Genomic DNA, 14,335 nt, shown 5'->3' on the forward strand with positions numbered 1-14,335 from the left:
AGGGAGGCGGGGCCGGGAGGGAGGCGGGGCCGGGAGGGAGGTGGTGCAGCCCGGTTGTAACGGGGTGGGGGGGTGGGTGGAAGGGAGTGCTTCAGCCTTCTGAGAGCAGCAGGGTGTAGGCAAGATTATTCCTGAACCCTGCTGACTGTGAGGGCAGGGCCAGGCCTTGAGAGTCTGCAGGGCTGGCCACACCATGGTCTCAGGAAAGAGCCTGGGAAGCCCTTATAAGCCAAGTATTGACTCCCAAATTTCTGAGAAGGAACTAGGATTGACAAACACCAAAATGTAAGCCAGTGGGAAAATGAGATTTACAAAACTAAGATGTAAGGCTTAGGAAGTAAGATTCCATCTACACATAAAACTTTGAAGGACACACTACTTGAGCACAGTAGGGCATCCAAATAAACATCTCCGTTGCACTTCTGGCAAAGTCCAGTGGGCCTAGATGAGGCCTGAGTGACCCTGAGATTCACACACTTCCCAGACGGAGATGATTTTCTGGCAGCTCTGCTGGCTGCCCCTAAGGCATGGCTGCTGCTCCTGGTGGACCTGAGCCCAGGAGAGCGACGGAGCCTACTTGTGCAGCCTCCCCGGGTTAGCCGGCTCTGCAGAGGGCTGGGGGGCAGTGGGGGAAGAGGACAAAGCTGGCCACCGGCTGTCCAGTTCCGTCCCCACGAGGTCCCCGAGCAAGGCCAGGCCATCTACAGGCCCCTAACCCTCTTGTCTGTTGGGTTCATCTTTGTCAAAGTATAATTTCCTCAATGTTAAAACATGACTCTTCTATAAAATAGAGATGGATTTTATTCAGTTTGTCAATTTGAGGAAACCTGTAATATGGTAGAGCTCATTCGGAAAGCTGGTTATTTATAGGCAAGTGAAAAAACAAATGTTAGAATTAAGTGGCTAAATTAGACACCAAACTGATTAATGTTTTACAGGACAATAAAAGTATAGGTAGGTTATCATTTTTAGTGGATGGGAAGCATTCGCTTCTTCAGGTTACCCTGTGACTTCAGAGCCCTGGAGCCATAGCACACAGGGGTCCATTCTCCTGGAAAATCAAATGACCCTTAGAGGCTGGCTGACGAAGCAGTGCTTTAGACTGACGTGGAAAGACATGCAGTCCCCCCCTTGGCCTTTTTCACAGGTGGTGAATAATCTCTCTTAACGCATTCTTCCAGGTGCGGACGAAGGGCTCGATAAAAAGGCGCCCTCCCTCCAGGCGATTCCGAAGGTCTCAGTCGGACTGTGGGGACCTGGGAGATTTCAGGGCCCCCGAGTCATCCCAGGAGAATGGTGCCAAGGAAGAGAATGGGGATGAGGTGTTCCCATCTAAGAGCAAGGCCCTGGGTTCCCCTCCGCCCAGCGAGGGGCCGGTGGGGGAGGAAGTGGGGAGGCAGCTGGGGTCCCAGGAGAAGCCTCCTCTGAGGAGGACGTCCAGCAGAACGGAGAAGCAGGAAGAGAAGGGCAGGGCCGTGGAGGAAGCCCAGCATCCCCAGAAGGCCGCGGGGGGCTCTGAAGAGGAGGCCAGCCGGCTTCCAGCCACAGAGGAGGCTGTCCAGCCAGCCCAAGCCTCCAACCCAGAGGCAGCGAACAGAGGCAGGAGCCCCACAGAAGAAAAAGCAGCCAGAGAACAGACAGAGAAGTCTGAGGAGGTGAAGGAGGAGAGGGCAGGAAATGAAGAGGATGAGCCCAGACAAAGGAGCCAAGACATAAAGGGCCCGGTGGAGGGAGCTGTGGGGGAGGCCCCAGCAGGCCCCCCTGAAGGGGTGGAGGGCCCCCACATCCTGGAGCAGGGGAAAGGCGAGGAAAAGGACGAGGAAGGGGCCGTTCTGGAGCCAGGCCACGACCCCAGCGATGAGGTAAGTGGCCGGCACGTTCGCCTGAGGAGGCCGGAGCGTGCCTGCTGATGTTCCCTCACAGGCCAGCTCGAGTGTGCAGAAACCAAGGCCCTGGGTTGGGACAGGCTGTCCTAGACAGTGAGGGGACAGAGACACAAGAAGGGGAAGCACGGCCTGTGCTCTGTCTGCCTTCCTGGCCCCTCGGAGTTCTTGGGGTGCTCGGGGTACACGGAGACCAGGCACGGCTCGGTGACTGAGGCCCACACACAGCCGCTGAAGGTCCAGGGGGCAGAGCTCTGGGCTCGGCTCACTGCTGGGGGTTCAGACACGAAGTGGGGGTGCACCTTGCCATCAGCTCAGGCTAGCACGGAGACCAGCAGCTCCTTAGGGAGCAGAGCGTGGCCGTGGGCGGGGGTTCTCTGGGGGAAGCCCAAAGCACAAGCGAGGGAGAAAGTGTGTGTGTGTCTGTGTGTGTCTGTGTGTGTGTCTGTGTGTGTGTGTGTGTGTGTGTGTGTCTGTGTCTGTGTGTGTGCGTGTGTGTAGCGTGTGGGAGAAGTTGGAGAAGCTTCAGGGTGAAGATGGCATTCGAGGGGGGCCAGGTGAGGAGGAGGCTTTGTGTTGGACACCAAGTGCACAGAGGAGGGGGTACTTCAGTCCCTGCCCACCCCCCACTCCCTGGCCCTTCAGCAGCACCCCCCCATTCCCAGGAAGCCCCTCTTGAACTCACCTACCTGTGTTCAGAAGCAGAATCAGCCTCGCTGAGAGGAGCTCAGTGTCCTACCCTCCACCCCCAAACCTGACAGTCTCATCAACAAAGTCACCCTTCACTCAGGTGGCCATTAGCTTCCTACTCCATCAGCCTCTCATCTGCCTTCCTGGTTCTTCATTTCTCACCTCTCTACTTCATTTCTGCATAGCAACCAAAGAGGTGTGTGTGTGTGTGTGTGTGTGTGTGTGTGTGTGTGTGTGTTCAGATCGCTACTCATTGCTAAAGTTACTCACCTCTTACGTTAGCTTCCTAGGGCCGCCATGACAAATTACCACAGACATGGTGGCTTAAAAACATAGAAATGGATTTTCTCACAATTCTGGGGGTCAGAACTCCAAAATCAAGGTGTTGGCAGGGTTAGTTCTCTCTGGAGGTTCTGAGGGAAAATCTGTCCCATGCCTGTCCCCTAACTTCTGGTGGCTGCTGGCAACCCTTGGAATCCTTCCTTGCCTCTTCCAGCTCCTGTGGGCAATCCTTGGCATTCCTTGAGTTGTAGACACGGCCCCTGTCTTCACATGGTATTCCCCTGGCTCTGTGTGTCTCAAAACTCCCCTCCTTTCTCTCATGAGGACACCAGTCATTGCAGGTAGGACCCACCCTAAATCCAGAATCATCTCCTCTTGAAATCTTTAATTACACCTGCAAAGATCCCAGTTCCAAATAAGGTCACATTCACAAGTACTGGGGCTTAGGATTGGACATATCTTTTCGGGGTATGCAACCCCCTGTACCTCCCCACCTCCTGTCCCACAGCTTCCCGGTGCACTCAAAATAAATTCCAGACCCTTCTCGAGGCCTGGAATGAGGGGCTGCTGCCCAGTTGTCCCTGACCCTTCCGCTCACTGTGCTTTAGCCACGCCAATGGTTATTTTATTCTTCAAATATACCAAGATCACTCCCTGCTCAGAGATCTGTCCTGCTGTCCCCCGCTGGGGATACTTCTCCTGACCCTCACATGGCCACTTCTCACCCATCGTTCAGATGCCCCCGGGCCTGTCTTGACCCCTTGGCTACTGTCTTGTACTATTCTACCCTGCCATCATGGTGCACACCACTCCTTGACATGCTCTTATTTATTTTCTTATCATCTCTCTACTCTTTTTCCCTCACTGCATCCCCAGCACCTACCACAGAACCTGGAACACTGTAGTTCTTAAGAAATAGATTTGTTGAGTGAATGAATTTTTAAAAGCAGAGAGACCATTGCTTGACCCAAAGGAAATCATCTCTAATGGTACAACGAGAGTTATAACAAGGGTTGATGTGTTTGGGGGAGGGGGGCTCACCAGGGGCCCTCACATTCTTCCCACTCAAACTAGACTGGGGAGAAGAATGTGAGAGTCCCAAAGTCTCTTGAGGTATGGGTGAGAGTCCCAAAGTCTCTTGAGGTATGGGTGAGACTCCTCTGGTTGGGCCGTTAGGCAAAGATGCTTCATATTTCTTCAACACCATCCATTCTAAATGAGTGATGTGATCCCATCAGCCTGGAGATCTTCACCAGATGTCCAGAAGGCAAACACATACCTCAAATCCTCACTTCTTTTTGAGGATGGAGCCACGGAGTCCACGGAGTCACCTGCCAGTGGCTGCTACACCGTAGTTTCAGGCTAGGGGGTGCTTGTCCTGCCAGGAGAACTAACCATCTCACTGGCAGCATCTTCTAGTCCTGAGGCGTTATGGAGTCACCTCGGTGGAAAAGCTTCTGGAAGGTCTCAGGTAGAGAAGGTCTCCTGCTAGAAACTGGAGAAGCTTTGGAACAGGCTCTCCTGAAACCTCTCGAGCCATTTCCAGTCTGGCAGAGCCCTGGCGAGCAGGCAAGATGCCCACACCCTCACCAGTGCTCTTCTTCCAAATGAAAAACCCAGGGAGGCAAAGTGTAGCTCCCCCACCATCTCTCCACGCTTTCCCTCTCCTTCTCCATCACAAAATTTTGACACCCTTAGCCCCAACTTCTGGTTTTAGAGAGGAAGGAACTGAGGCTCCAGACGGGGACATGAGTTGTCCAAGGTCACAGAACTCAGCGTTGACACGATGGAGGCCAGCTGAAGTCATCAGAATCAGTGACACCACTCGGCACCACTGCACATTTGCAACATGTATCCGATCTGGGAGGGGCGTGGCCTCCCGTCCATCCACTCTAGTCCTTGTCCAGCTCGGTCAAGGTCAAGATTGGAACCAAGATGCCTCAGGCAGTGGTGCAAAAGGATTCACCGGTGACACGACTGTGAAGTGGGCCCCTTGGGTCCGGGCTTCCCTGGATACCCAATGCCTGTCCCAGGCCTTCCGCGGGTCTGGTAGAGGCAGCACACGCCGCTAAGTGGACAGCTTCGCAGCCCCCCCATCCAATCCCTGTCTTGTTCTGTGATTGATAAAAATACATTGATCTGAGAAACTACTTTGAGCTGCACTCAACATTTACCAAACACCAGCTGTCCCTGGCACTCTGGGACTTACTGAGGCTTCCAAGAGGAAAAGGGACAGAGGCATAAACAAATGACAAATAGTGACAAATAAAACAAACAGAAGAATAAAAAACACAAGTAACGACAAGGCAGTAGAAGAAATGTGATTCTGCCCAGGACCTGTAACGCTGTGTGAAGCACAAAGGATGGGGAGGTCCCTTCTTCAAGAGACAGCAGGGAAAGGCTTCTGACGAGGTCCCACGTATCAATCATGTGAACCCGTAGCCTCTGTCTGGTGGGCCTCCTGCCAGCCTCCCTCCCTCCCTGGCCTCTTCGAGAAGAGCCGCTGCATTCTGACCTTGGCCGTCTCCTCTGGCCCCCACTCCCACGCTCCAGCCGTCATGTTTGGTGAATGATTCCCAAGGATGCACTTCGCCATCAGCACTGGACCACTCCTGACGTCTTAGCACCAGCCTGGCCCTGTCCCAACCACATACCAACCGACCTCTGCGCTTGGATGCCCACCAGTCCCTCATTCTCAAAACCAAACTCGTCCTGCTTGCTCTGTTTCTTCACTTGTGTTCAACTGAAACCCCACATTCCTTTGTTACTCTTACCCATTTCTGCTAGTGAGGTGCTCACATTTCTTCTACCTTTAGGGGGTTTTCCGGGGAGGGCCTTTGGCTTTCCCTTCTTCTGTCTGCACTGCCGTGACCCCTTCCTTATCTCTACAATCACGACTCACTCCTCGTGGAATTCCTGGTCTCCAGACCCACCCTATACATTAACACCAAATTCATCTTCCTGAAAATGGCATCTCGGTGTCTACTCTCCTACCCCAAACCCTTTGATACCACTTACTAGAAAATCGAGTTTACCCTCCTCCCCATGCTGAACTTCCTGCCAGCCTTTCCCTCTCCCGCATCATGCAGCCCATGCCTCCAGCCAGCCTCCGGCACCCACCATTCCACAAGAGCCAACACACCCTCCCACCGGTCCTGCCGCCTCCTCCACCAGAAATGCCTGCCCCTCCCCAGCTGAGATCGCCCTCGAGTCTGCCTGGAAATGGTCCCACTGTATCTCTGTGCTCCGTAGGCCTTCCCCGACTGCCCCGATGAGAAACACGCAGTGACTCACGCCCTTCCTCACACTCAGCAGGGTGCGTTCAGATGGCCCAGAGCACCTGCCCCTGATAACGTGGACACATTCGTGAATGTCTCCGTTTCCCAGCCAGAGAACTCATGGAGGCAAGGCCTGGGGCAGCCCCAGCCCGGAAGGAGCTAAAAGTCATTCTCCTGGTTGAATGTTGAATAAATAGCTATTTTCCTGTCCTTTTACTAAAGGACCCACCTTCTATTTTTGATTCTTTGTGTTCTCTTTCCGCTTTTATGCCACCAAAGCTTCTTGAGCAGTATAATAGGCAGATGAAATTGAGTGGGAATGAATTAATAGGTAAGAGGCTAGGGCAGGGAGGGCTTGGGAAGCCAGGCATCAGGAAATAGGCAATGTCACCTAACAGTTGAGGGCTCAAGCTCTGGTCCCTGGTTTTAAATCCTGACTCATTACTTCCTGGCTGTGTGATCTAGGGGAAGTCATTTGACCTTTCTGTGCCTTAATTGCCCCACCTGCAGAACAGAGCTAACAGAAGTACCGAGCTCGTACTGCTTTTGTGAGAAATAAAGGAGCTGATGCTTGTAGAAACCTCTGTCAAGCGCACAGCATTATTATTACCATCACTACTGGTAGTGTTACCGTTCTTGCTGGATCCGGCATCCGCAAGGAGATCTGCTGAGTGCGAGGACTTCCCCTATTCTCTTCCTAACTCATCCTTTCCTCCTGTGTTCACAGGATAACACCCCTGTCCAGGACACTAAAATGTGAAGAAGAGCTCATTGTGGTTAGTGATGAGGCAGCTGGAGACATCTCTTTCGAAGGAGCAGCCACAAGAGTAGCAGCAAACGAAGCCATGGCCAAAGCAGAATCCGTGGAGGGTCTGGAGGCAGCCCAAAGACATAGATTGCGTTGTTTCCTGTCTCCACGCCGAACGCTCCCTCGCAGACAAAGATCAGTCAGAAGGCAGCAGCCTTTCATCAGTTTGAGTTTGTGTCACTTGATGGACTTGGTTTAAAAAAAACCCAAAACTTATTTAAAACAATTTACTATGGTGACAGCTCCCAGGGATACTGGTCAACCTGTGGGGCCCGGATCCTGTCCACACCCACCTGTCTCTGCAGCTGACCTCGGAACTGGATTCTGATTTAGCTTCTCAGATTTTGTTTTGTGTAAAGCAATAGCCTTTTTAATGTTCTGGAGTTTTTATGATTCTCAGATGTAAGTAAAAACTAATTTCAGGTGGCTAGAAACAAAAGAAAATGGTGTGGCCAAAAATATGAATCCCGTAAGTTACAGAAGACCTTAAATTGTATCAAGACCCTGAGACAACCTCTCGGCTTTGCCCAAATTTGAACTAGGCCAACCAATTTTTAAAAACACTGGCCTGGAAGAGATACTTATTGCAACATTTAAAAATATGTAGCTGTTCCAGCAATAGGAGCTTTTCCTGTCTAGGAGTTTTCCAGTGTGTGGTACACTGGGAGGTGACGGGCTCAGCCCACCCTCTTCCCAGGGGAGGAGGAGGTGAAGACAGGGAGCAACTCTGGAGAAGCCGACGCAAGGTGTCACGGCTCTGCACGCTGCCTTTCCTTATCCTGAAAGCAGGGCAAGGATACCTAAACAATGCCTGCCGTCTGCTGTAATCCTGGGAGGATGAAATTTGCACTTCCAGAAGCAGATCCTTGAGCGTGGAGCTGCTTGGGTGTGGCGTTTTGAAAGGTACATAACCAAAACGTCCTTTCTAGCTTCCCTGGGAAGCTGCTCTTGAATCAAAGCCCAGGCTTTCTCCTGACTCAGGAGGAGTGGGTTGGGTTTCCAGTCTGTTCTCAGTCAGTAGCTCCGGCTTTAATGTTCTGCATGGAAAGTGCAAGGGGCTTTGCAAGGAACAGGGACCTGACTACCTATTCCTCAACTAATTTCCTCTCCCCTCTTGATGCAAAGATGTTAATCCTAATAAATGTTTAATCTTTAGGGCTGGTTCTTATCCAGAGTTGAGTATTTCCGGTCTCATTGCGCTGATGTGGCAGGTGTTTCTCTGGAGGTCTGTTAGGCCACTTCCAACCCTGACTTCAGAAAATCGTCTTCCAGACAAAAAAGGCCTTATGTCACTGCTGGTACCTCAACGTTCTCATCCCATTACAGTTTCCCTAACTCCGGGATGGTGTTCATACTTGGGATATATATTTTTTCAAAACTTTTTAAATACATGCATCTTCTAAAACTTGTAACTTAGTGAGCCCGGTATTATAAGTTTCATGTTTGAGCAGAATTTTGGAGATATGTGTGTTTCAGTTATTTTGAGGTCTATATAATCTATCTCTATCCATCCCTCCACCCATCCATCCATCTCTATCTATCCTCCATTTATCTATCCATCCGTCTATCAACAGAGATGTGTACCCCCCTAAACAATACATGATTTTAGTTACATGTGTCTTTGGGTGGTTTATACACACACACATCCGGTCCCGAGTTTAGTGAACGTGTGCATGAGTGTGAGCATGTGTGACCAAAAAAGGGACATCTGCCACCATCCTTTACTTGAAAAAGGAATGAACCAGAAGGCATGAGATGTAGATGTGAAGATGGAACTACTCTTTGTCTAAAGGCAGGACAGCCTACAGCAGCCGATGGGGAAGGAGCCATGCAGAATGGCAGGAACGTGATGCCAGAGGAGCAGGCATGATGGGGTCCGAGTACCTTTTGATCCGCCCAGTTCCCTGGTAGTCACATTACTGGATCTATCTTGTGAGAAATCGGAGGCCCTCTTCCCAGGGGTGGTGGTGAGGGATGGGGGCTCTTAGCAGGGAATTCACGAAGGGCCCAACCTGTTCTGGCTTCTGCTCTAGTCTTGCTGTGGATCACCCCCCCTTTCTCAAAGCAACGGCGACTACGTTATGTGTTGCATTTGCAACTCTGGGATTTTAAAATTGGGGATCAAAGAAATCCATTTGTGTCTCGGTTAGCACAAAGTCATCACCGGGCCAGAAAGACATGGTTGCATTCAGCCTTCCCTAATAGACTTGAAGGAAAACACTGATTTCTTCACAGCGACAAGGCTCAAGAGAGGAGTCAGAGTCATTCCTCCTTCACCTCTGTTTTCCGGCTTTAATTTCCTGTTACCCTGTTTCAGCTGCATGTGGAACCAGGTAGCCAGATGACCACAGGAAGCCCAGGGGCCTCAGAACTCCACTGTCCTCACCGAGTTCCTCCCGGACAAAGCTCAGTTTGCCAGTCAACTAGACACTCAAAAAATAAAGGGATAAATTAGTGGACAGGCAACCAGTTCATCATCTTCTTTTGATTAGATACTCTTGGGAGTGTCGCAGTTTAACACAGTTGAATGAATGAGGACCTTCAGTTGCTAATGAAAGAAACTCAACTCAAACTGGCTGATGAAGACCTGGAAACTATCTATCTATGAATCAGTCTCCCTCTCTCTCTTTTTCTCTCTCCCTCCCTATATACCAAATAATATAAATTCAAATTCATGGATAGACCTACATACGATACGCAAGCAATATCAGAAAACTGTTTTTGTTCTTGGTCTTTGCTTTCCTTTGTGTTGGCCATATTCCCAAGCAGGCTCCTCACAGCCTGCAAACCCAATGGAAAGAGCTTATCCTTTTCCAATAACACTGGGAAAAAATCCTGCCAAGGTTTTCTATAAACCCTGTGTGGATCACATGTTCATCCCTAAACCAGTCTTTACGACCAAGTTGCTGTGGAGATCAGACTGGCCAGGCCTGGGTCGTGTGAGCTCTGGAGCTAAGGGCTGGGTAAGCCAATCCCATGCAATCTGCAAGGACTGTGGATGGGAACAACGGGTGTCAAATGGGGTGCCTTTACCAAAGGAAATTATGCTGGGTAGGCAAAAACACCACCACCAAACTACTATTCCACTGTTTATAAAAACATTAAATTTTGACCCCTCAACGAGTCCTCGTCAACTTTGTGCTCTGTGGACTACATAAAAATAGTGTGAACAGAATGCTGCTATATGATGTATGACCAGGTGGCTTCCGAAGATGCCGAGAGCACCGAGCAAAATACAAGTACTACTTAAAATGGAATTCGTTTTCATTAAGCCACTGAGTATCAGTCTCAGGATTTCATGTGATAACATATGGCTGCTCCAGAGCTAACCTGGGGCTCCATGAGGGTATAGTTGACGTCTGTACTGTTCTTCATTACGCACAGTGCCCCATGCATTATAGGTACTCAGTAAATAGTTGTTCTGGGGCGCCTGGGTGGCTTTGTTGGTTAAGCGTCTGCCTTCAGCTCAGGTCATGATCCCAGGGTCCTGGGATCAAGCCCCACATCAGGGATTCCCTGTTCAGCAGGGAGTTTGCTTCTCCCCCTGCTTCCCACTCATGCTCTCTCTCAAATAAATAAATAAAATATTTTTAAAAAATAGTTAAGGAATGAATGAATGAATGATTGAAGTAATGAATGAATGATTTCGGGGCTGGAATAGATTATTTGCAATATCGACCGCTGCCCAACACCTCCCTCCTCTGATACCAGAGGCCTGAAATGTCATAATTAACGACTGATTCCACTGGCTTCAGTCTTCTTTTCAATCAAAAGGCCTGTCCTAGGGGAAGTAGTATTTTACACCGTGGGTCGAGTTGGTTCTTGAAATCCTTCCCAGAGGGGTTGGAAAAAAGAAGAGCAAAGTATAGAAAAGTCTAGGGGCAGGAGACCCAATTTTCTGACTTCCCAGTCTTGCTTGGGGCAGCCCAGGCTCCCACTCAGCCCAGCGATGTCCTGACCAGAGTGGCGATGGTTGCTGAGAAGACTTTTATTCCAGCTCTGCCCTCAAATCCCAGGGGAGCTGTGGGAATTCCGGAGAGGCTCCACTGTGGTCAAATGGGGCAGGAACCCATGGTTCCCTGAGACTCCACAGAGGAGAAGGAGGACAATGTGTATGCTTTATGCTTCTCAGTGAAAAGGGAGCCACGAGGGTAAATCCACTTACCTCAAAAACCAAAGCATAAAGACTTCTTGCTCCTGCTAATCCTGGAAAGTTGTGGGCTTCTCTATGGGAGCTGTAACACGCTGGGCCTGGCCTTGCCAGGGAGATGCTAGGAGGAAAACAGGATGCAGAAGGAAGGGGTCAAAATGAGCAAGGGTCCCCCCTGGCTACCCTGTAAGTAAGGACTCTGGCCCTTCATGGTGTCATTTTACATAAAAATCTGAGAAAATTACTTGAATTTAGGCAAAGCCGTAATGTCCGTTATCACACTTCTCAACTGCTTCTTTTTTAAAAGACTGCGCGGACTGCATTGTACTTTAACCAGCATTCAAAAACAGGACTCTAGAATGACTGTACATGGCTGGTACTAAAAAAAATAGTAGGAGCTCCAATGCCAGTCACTACTGTCGGACTGTCTAAGGAACCCATGGGTGCTGGATGGTGCCAGGCACTTCCCCATCATAGGTGCACCCGGCCCCTCAGGAGTGACCGTAACAGCCTTACTGACAATCTCCGGAAGCAGCTGGGCTGAAAAAGCAAAAGGGCCTGCTTTGTGTTGCCTCTGATTCTGGGTCTCTTTTCTTCTACAAAGCACAAAGAAACCCAGAGTTCTTAAAGTGTGACTTAAAGATGTTAATTGTCCTTATTTTTTCTTATTATAAAAGCAATACATCTTTATTTTAGAAAATTTGCGGGGCAAAAGAAAAATAATTAAGTAAAAAAAATTTATAATTCCACTACCTAGAAATAGCTAGTATTAAGATTTTATGGATTTTTTCCAGTTTTTTAATCTGCAAAAGATATTTTTGTTTTAATTCTTGCTTGTTACAAAACGAAGCTCTCACTACGTCTAATTGTGCATCTTTCTTTTTTGTAACATAATATCATGAGCGTGTCTTCATAAACAATCACACTTCTGATCATGAAAAATATACACTTTTGTGTATGTTTTGGCTCCTATGCAGCCAATAACATCCAGAACAAGACCAAGTCTGCATAAAACAGAGGGACAATAAGATCCCCTGGTGGAAATGGTATTCTAGTAGAAAGTGGTTCTTTTCACACTCTTCCGCCTTAGATTTCTATCACCTTAGGACTTCAGGCACTCTCAAAACTTCTATCAAGTGAAAACTTTTGAATGAAAAAATAAAGGGCTGAGGCAGCTCCAAAGATTCATTTCTGATGATTCAGGGGCTGCAAAATTCAGAGGAAGGCACAAGATAGACCTCAGAAAAAGAATCACCAAGGGAAACCACATAGAAATGTTTTTAGTAAAAAGTAGCTGAAGCTATTATAGGATATTGGACTGGAGTCTGGAAAAAGACACACGTTTTCTATCAGATTCAAGTTTCTGTTTGGATCAGGGCATGGCTTGTGGTGGTGAAGCAAATCTGCCAGTTATGACAACTGCGGTGGCCTGAAAGTGAGTTAGTGTCTAACCTCACCAGCAGCAGATAAGGCTCCGCACACAGTCCTGAGGCCAGTCCTGTGTGCAAAGTCAGCACAAAGGGTCCTCTGAATGGCCGACCCGTGTGATTAAATTGTATTCTCACTTCCAAAGACTAACCATGTCAGGTTAACAAAGTCTATGCCACTTAAGTCTAGACTGGGTCTGAATTCAGTAGCATGCGAACATTAGTTATAAAATAGGAACCAGGGACGCCTGGGTGGCTTGGTCAGCAGCTCAGCTCAGGTCAGGATCCCAGGGTTCTGGGATCCATCCCCCCCGCCCAATCGGGCTCCTCCTTGCTCAGTGGGGAGCCTGCCTATCCCTCTGCCTGCCTTTCCCTCTGCTTGTGGCCTGTCTCTCCAAATACAATCTTTAAAGTAAATAAAATAAAATAGGAACTAAAGTGATTGTTAAAGCCATTCATAGTTTCAAGGCATCAACCCTGACATCATCCCAGATTTATTTTAATCATCTCCTAATGGACCTACTCTAATTTCTTCATCTTCCTCTCATGCCTCTGACCCCAAGTCAAAATTATCTTCAGTTGTACTTTTAACATTACCACCATTCTCAAAAGCATTGATGCCACCAGATCTCTTTAATAAAATTAAAATTTTAAAGCGTGGGTTTCAAAGTTTTCCAAGAACCACTGTTCCTCTTCTTCCAGGCCAGTTTCCATCTTGCTTGCTAACCAGCCGAGCTAAGCTCATTGGCACAGAATTGCATCAGCAGCCATAAAAGTTGTCAAAGTGGGCATCTCCTTTGACCGTATGTTAACCTCAGGAAATTACCTTAAACACGAAAAAAGTATACACACAGCTAGGTCAGTCAAGCGATATTTACATCAATGAAATGTTGGACACCACTTATGTGGCTTACAGAAAAATAAGAATATCTGGCCCTGTTGTCTTGATGGAACAGGATGAAGTCATTACTGACAACTTAAGGGATAAGAAAGCAGGCGTGGGAAATTCAACAACAGCTTGGAGAGTGGACACCGGCAGAGATAGGCGAGGACTCCAGCCCTGTCATGTTTCCTGGCACCACAGGGAGTGGAGGCCGTGGGCTTCGGCCCAGGTAGGGCAGAGTGAGCCCACGGTCTCGAGGAGAGAGCAAAGCCGACTGATTGCTCAGGACTCTGCTGAGAGCTCCCCCTGCCCCACGCCCACCCCTGAACCCACCGCATCCCGAACCTCTCCTCAAACTACAAAAGGCTGAGTCCAAAGCAATATTTAGCTCTGAAACCTTGGCTCAGTAGGAGGAAGAAAGGTGGTCTCAGACAAGGAGAGGGTGTCGTTAAAAGTTTTACATGCAATCAAAGCAAATAGAGGGCTTAAACAGGCTGCCCCCCTCAGCCACGTCCTCCTACTCCAGGGAGCAGCGGGACTCTGGGATCTCGACGGGGCCAGATCTGGCTTTTTAGCTTTTGCTCTTTGATTTGGGGGGTTTTCACTTGTATCCACCCCCAACCCTCCTGTCAAGGGCGTGAGCTCCAGTCCTGACCCTCCGTCCCTGAGAGACACCCCAGGTGCCCGCTGGCCCAGGGGGCAGGGGGCTGGGGAGAGCAGAGAGGCTGGTGCAAGCGGGGAGCTCCCAAAAGGTGAGGGGGCAAAACACCACCGGACCCTCGGAGGGCTGTCTGACAGCTACAGAGCAACAGCTTCCACCGACCCGGACTGAAAGGAAGCTTGGGGTCCGGAAGCCGTAGCTAGAGCCAGGACCTGCGCAGCCCTAGGGCAGTCGGGCCGAGGCGGGGCCGCGGCCGCGGCCGCGGGCGGGGCG

General features: G+C 49.6%; 1 protein-coding gene and 1 long non-coding RNA gene across 6 annotated transcripts in view; one reads left to right on the forward strand and one right to left on the reverse strand.

Annotated features, from left to right (window-relative positions):
* The window catches only part of RCSD1 (RCSD domain containing 1), a 68,748-nt gene extending 61,602 nt beyond the window's left edge, over window positions 1-7,146 (forward strand). For all 4 annotated transcript variants that reach the window (XM_011235924.3, XM_034666682.1, XM_011235925.3 and 1 more), the window contains 2 exons: window positions 1,182-1,862; window positions 6,861-7,146. In XM_011235924.3, the coding sequence (XP_011234226.2) occupies window positions 1,182-1,862; window positions 6,861-6,893 (714 nt within the window). In that variant the 3' untranslated portion in view covers window positions 6,894-7,146. The remainder of the gene's footprint in view (window positions 1-1,181; window positions 1,863-6,860) is intronic.
* A 1,546-nt stretch (window positions 7,147-8,692) lies between these two features.
* Window positions 8,693-14,335, reverse strand: part of LOC105241555 — a 6,308-nt gene continuing 665 nt past the window's right edge. The window contains exons 2-3 of one of the 2 annotated variants that reach the window (XR_002144419.2): window positions 11,107-11,212; window positions 8,693-9,364 (exon numbers count right to left, since the gene is read on the reverse strand). This is a non-coding gene — a long non-coding RNA (uncharacterized LOC105241555). Of the gene's footprint in view, window positions 9,372-11,106; window positions 11,213-14,335 lie in introns of both variants that reach the window. The other variant, XR_002144418.2, reaches the window with a different exon arrangement.

The sequence above is a fragment of the Ailuropoda melanoleuca genome, chromosome 8 (genome assembly GCF_002007445.2).
Source record: "Ailuropoda melanoleuca isolate Jingjing chromosome 8, ASM200744v2, whole genome shotgun sequence".
In the NCBI taxonomy this organism is placed as follows: domain Eukaryota; kingdom Metazoa; phylum Chordata; class Mammalia; order Carnivora; family Ursidae; genus Ailuropoda; species Ailuropoda melanoleuca.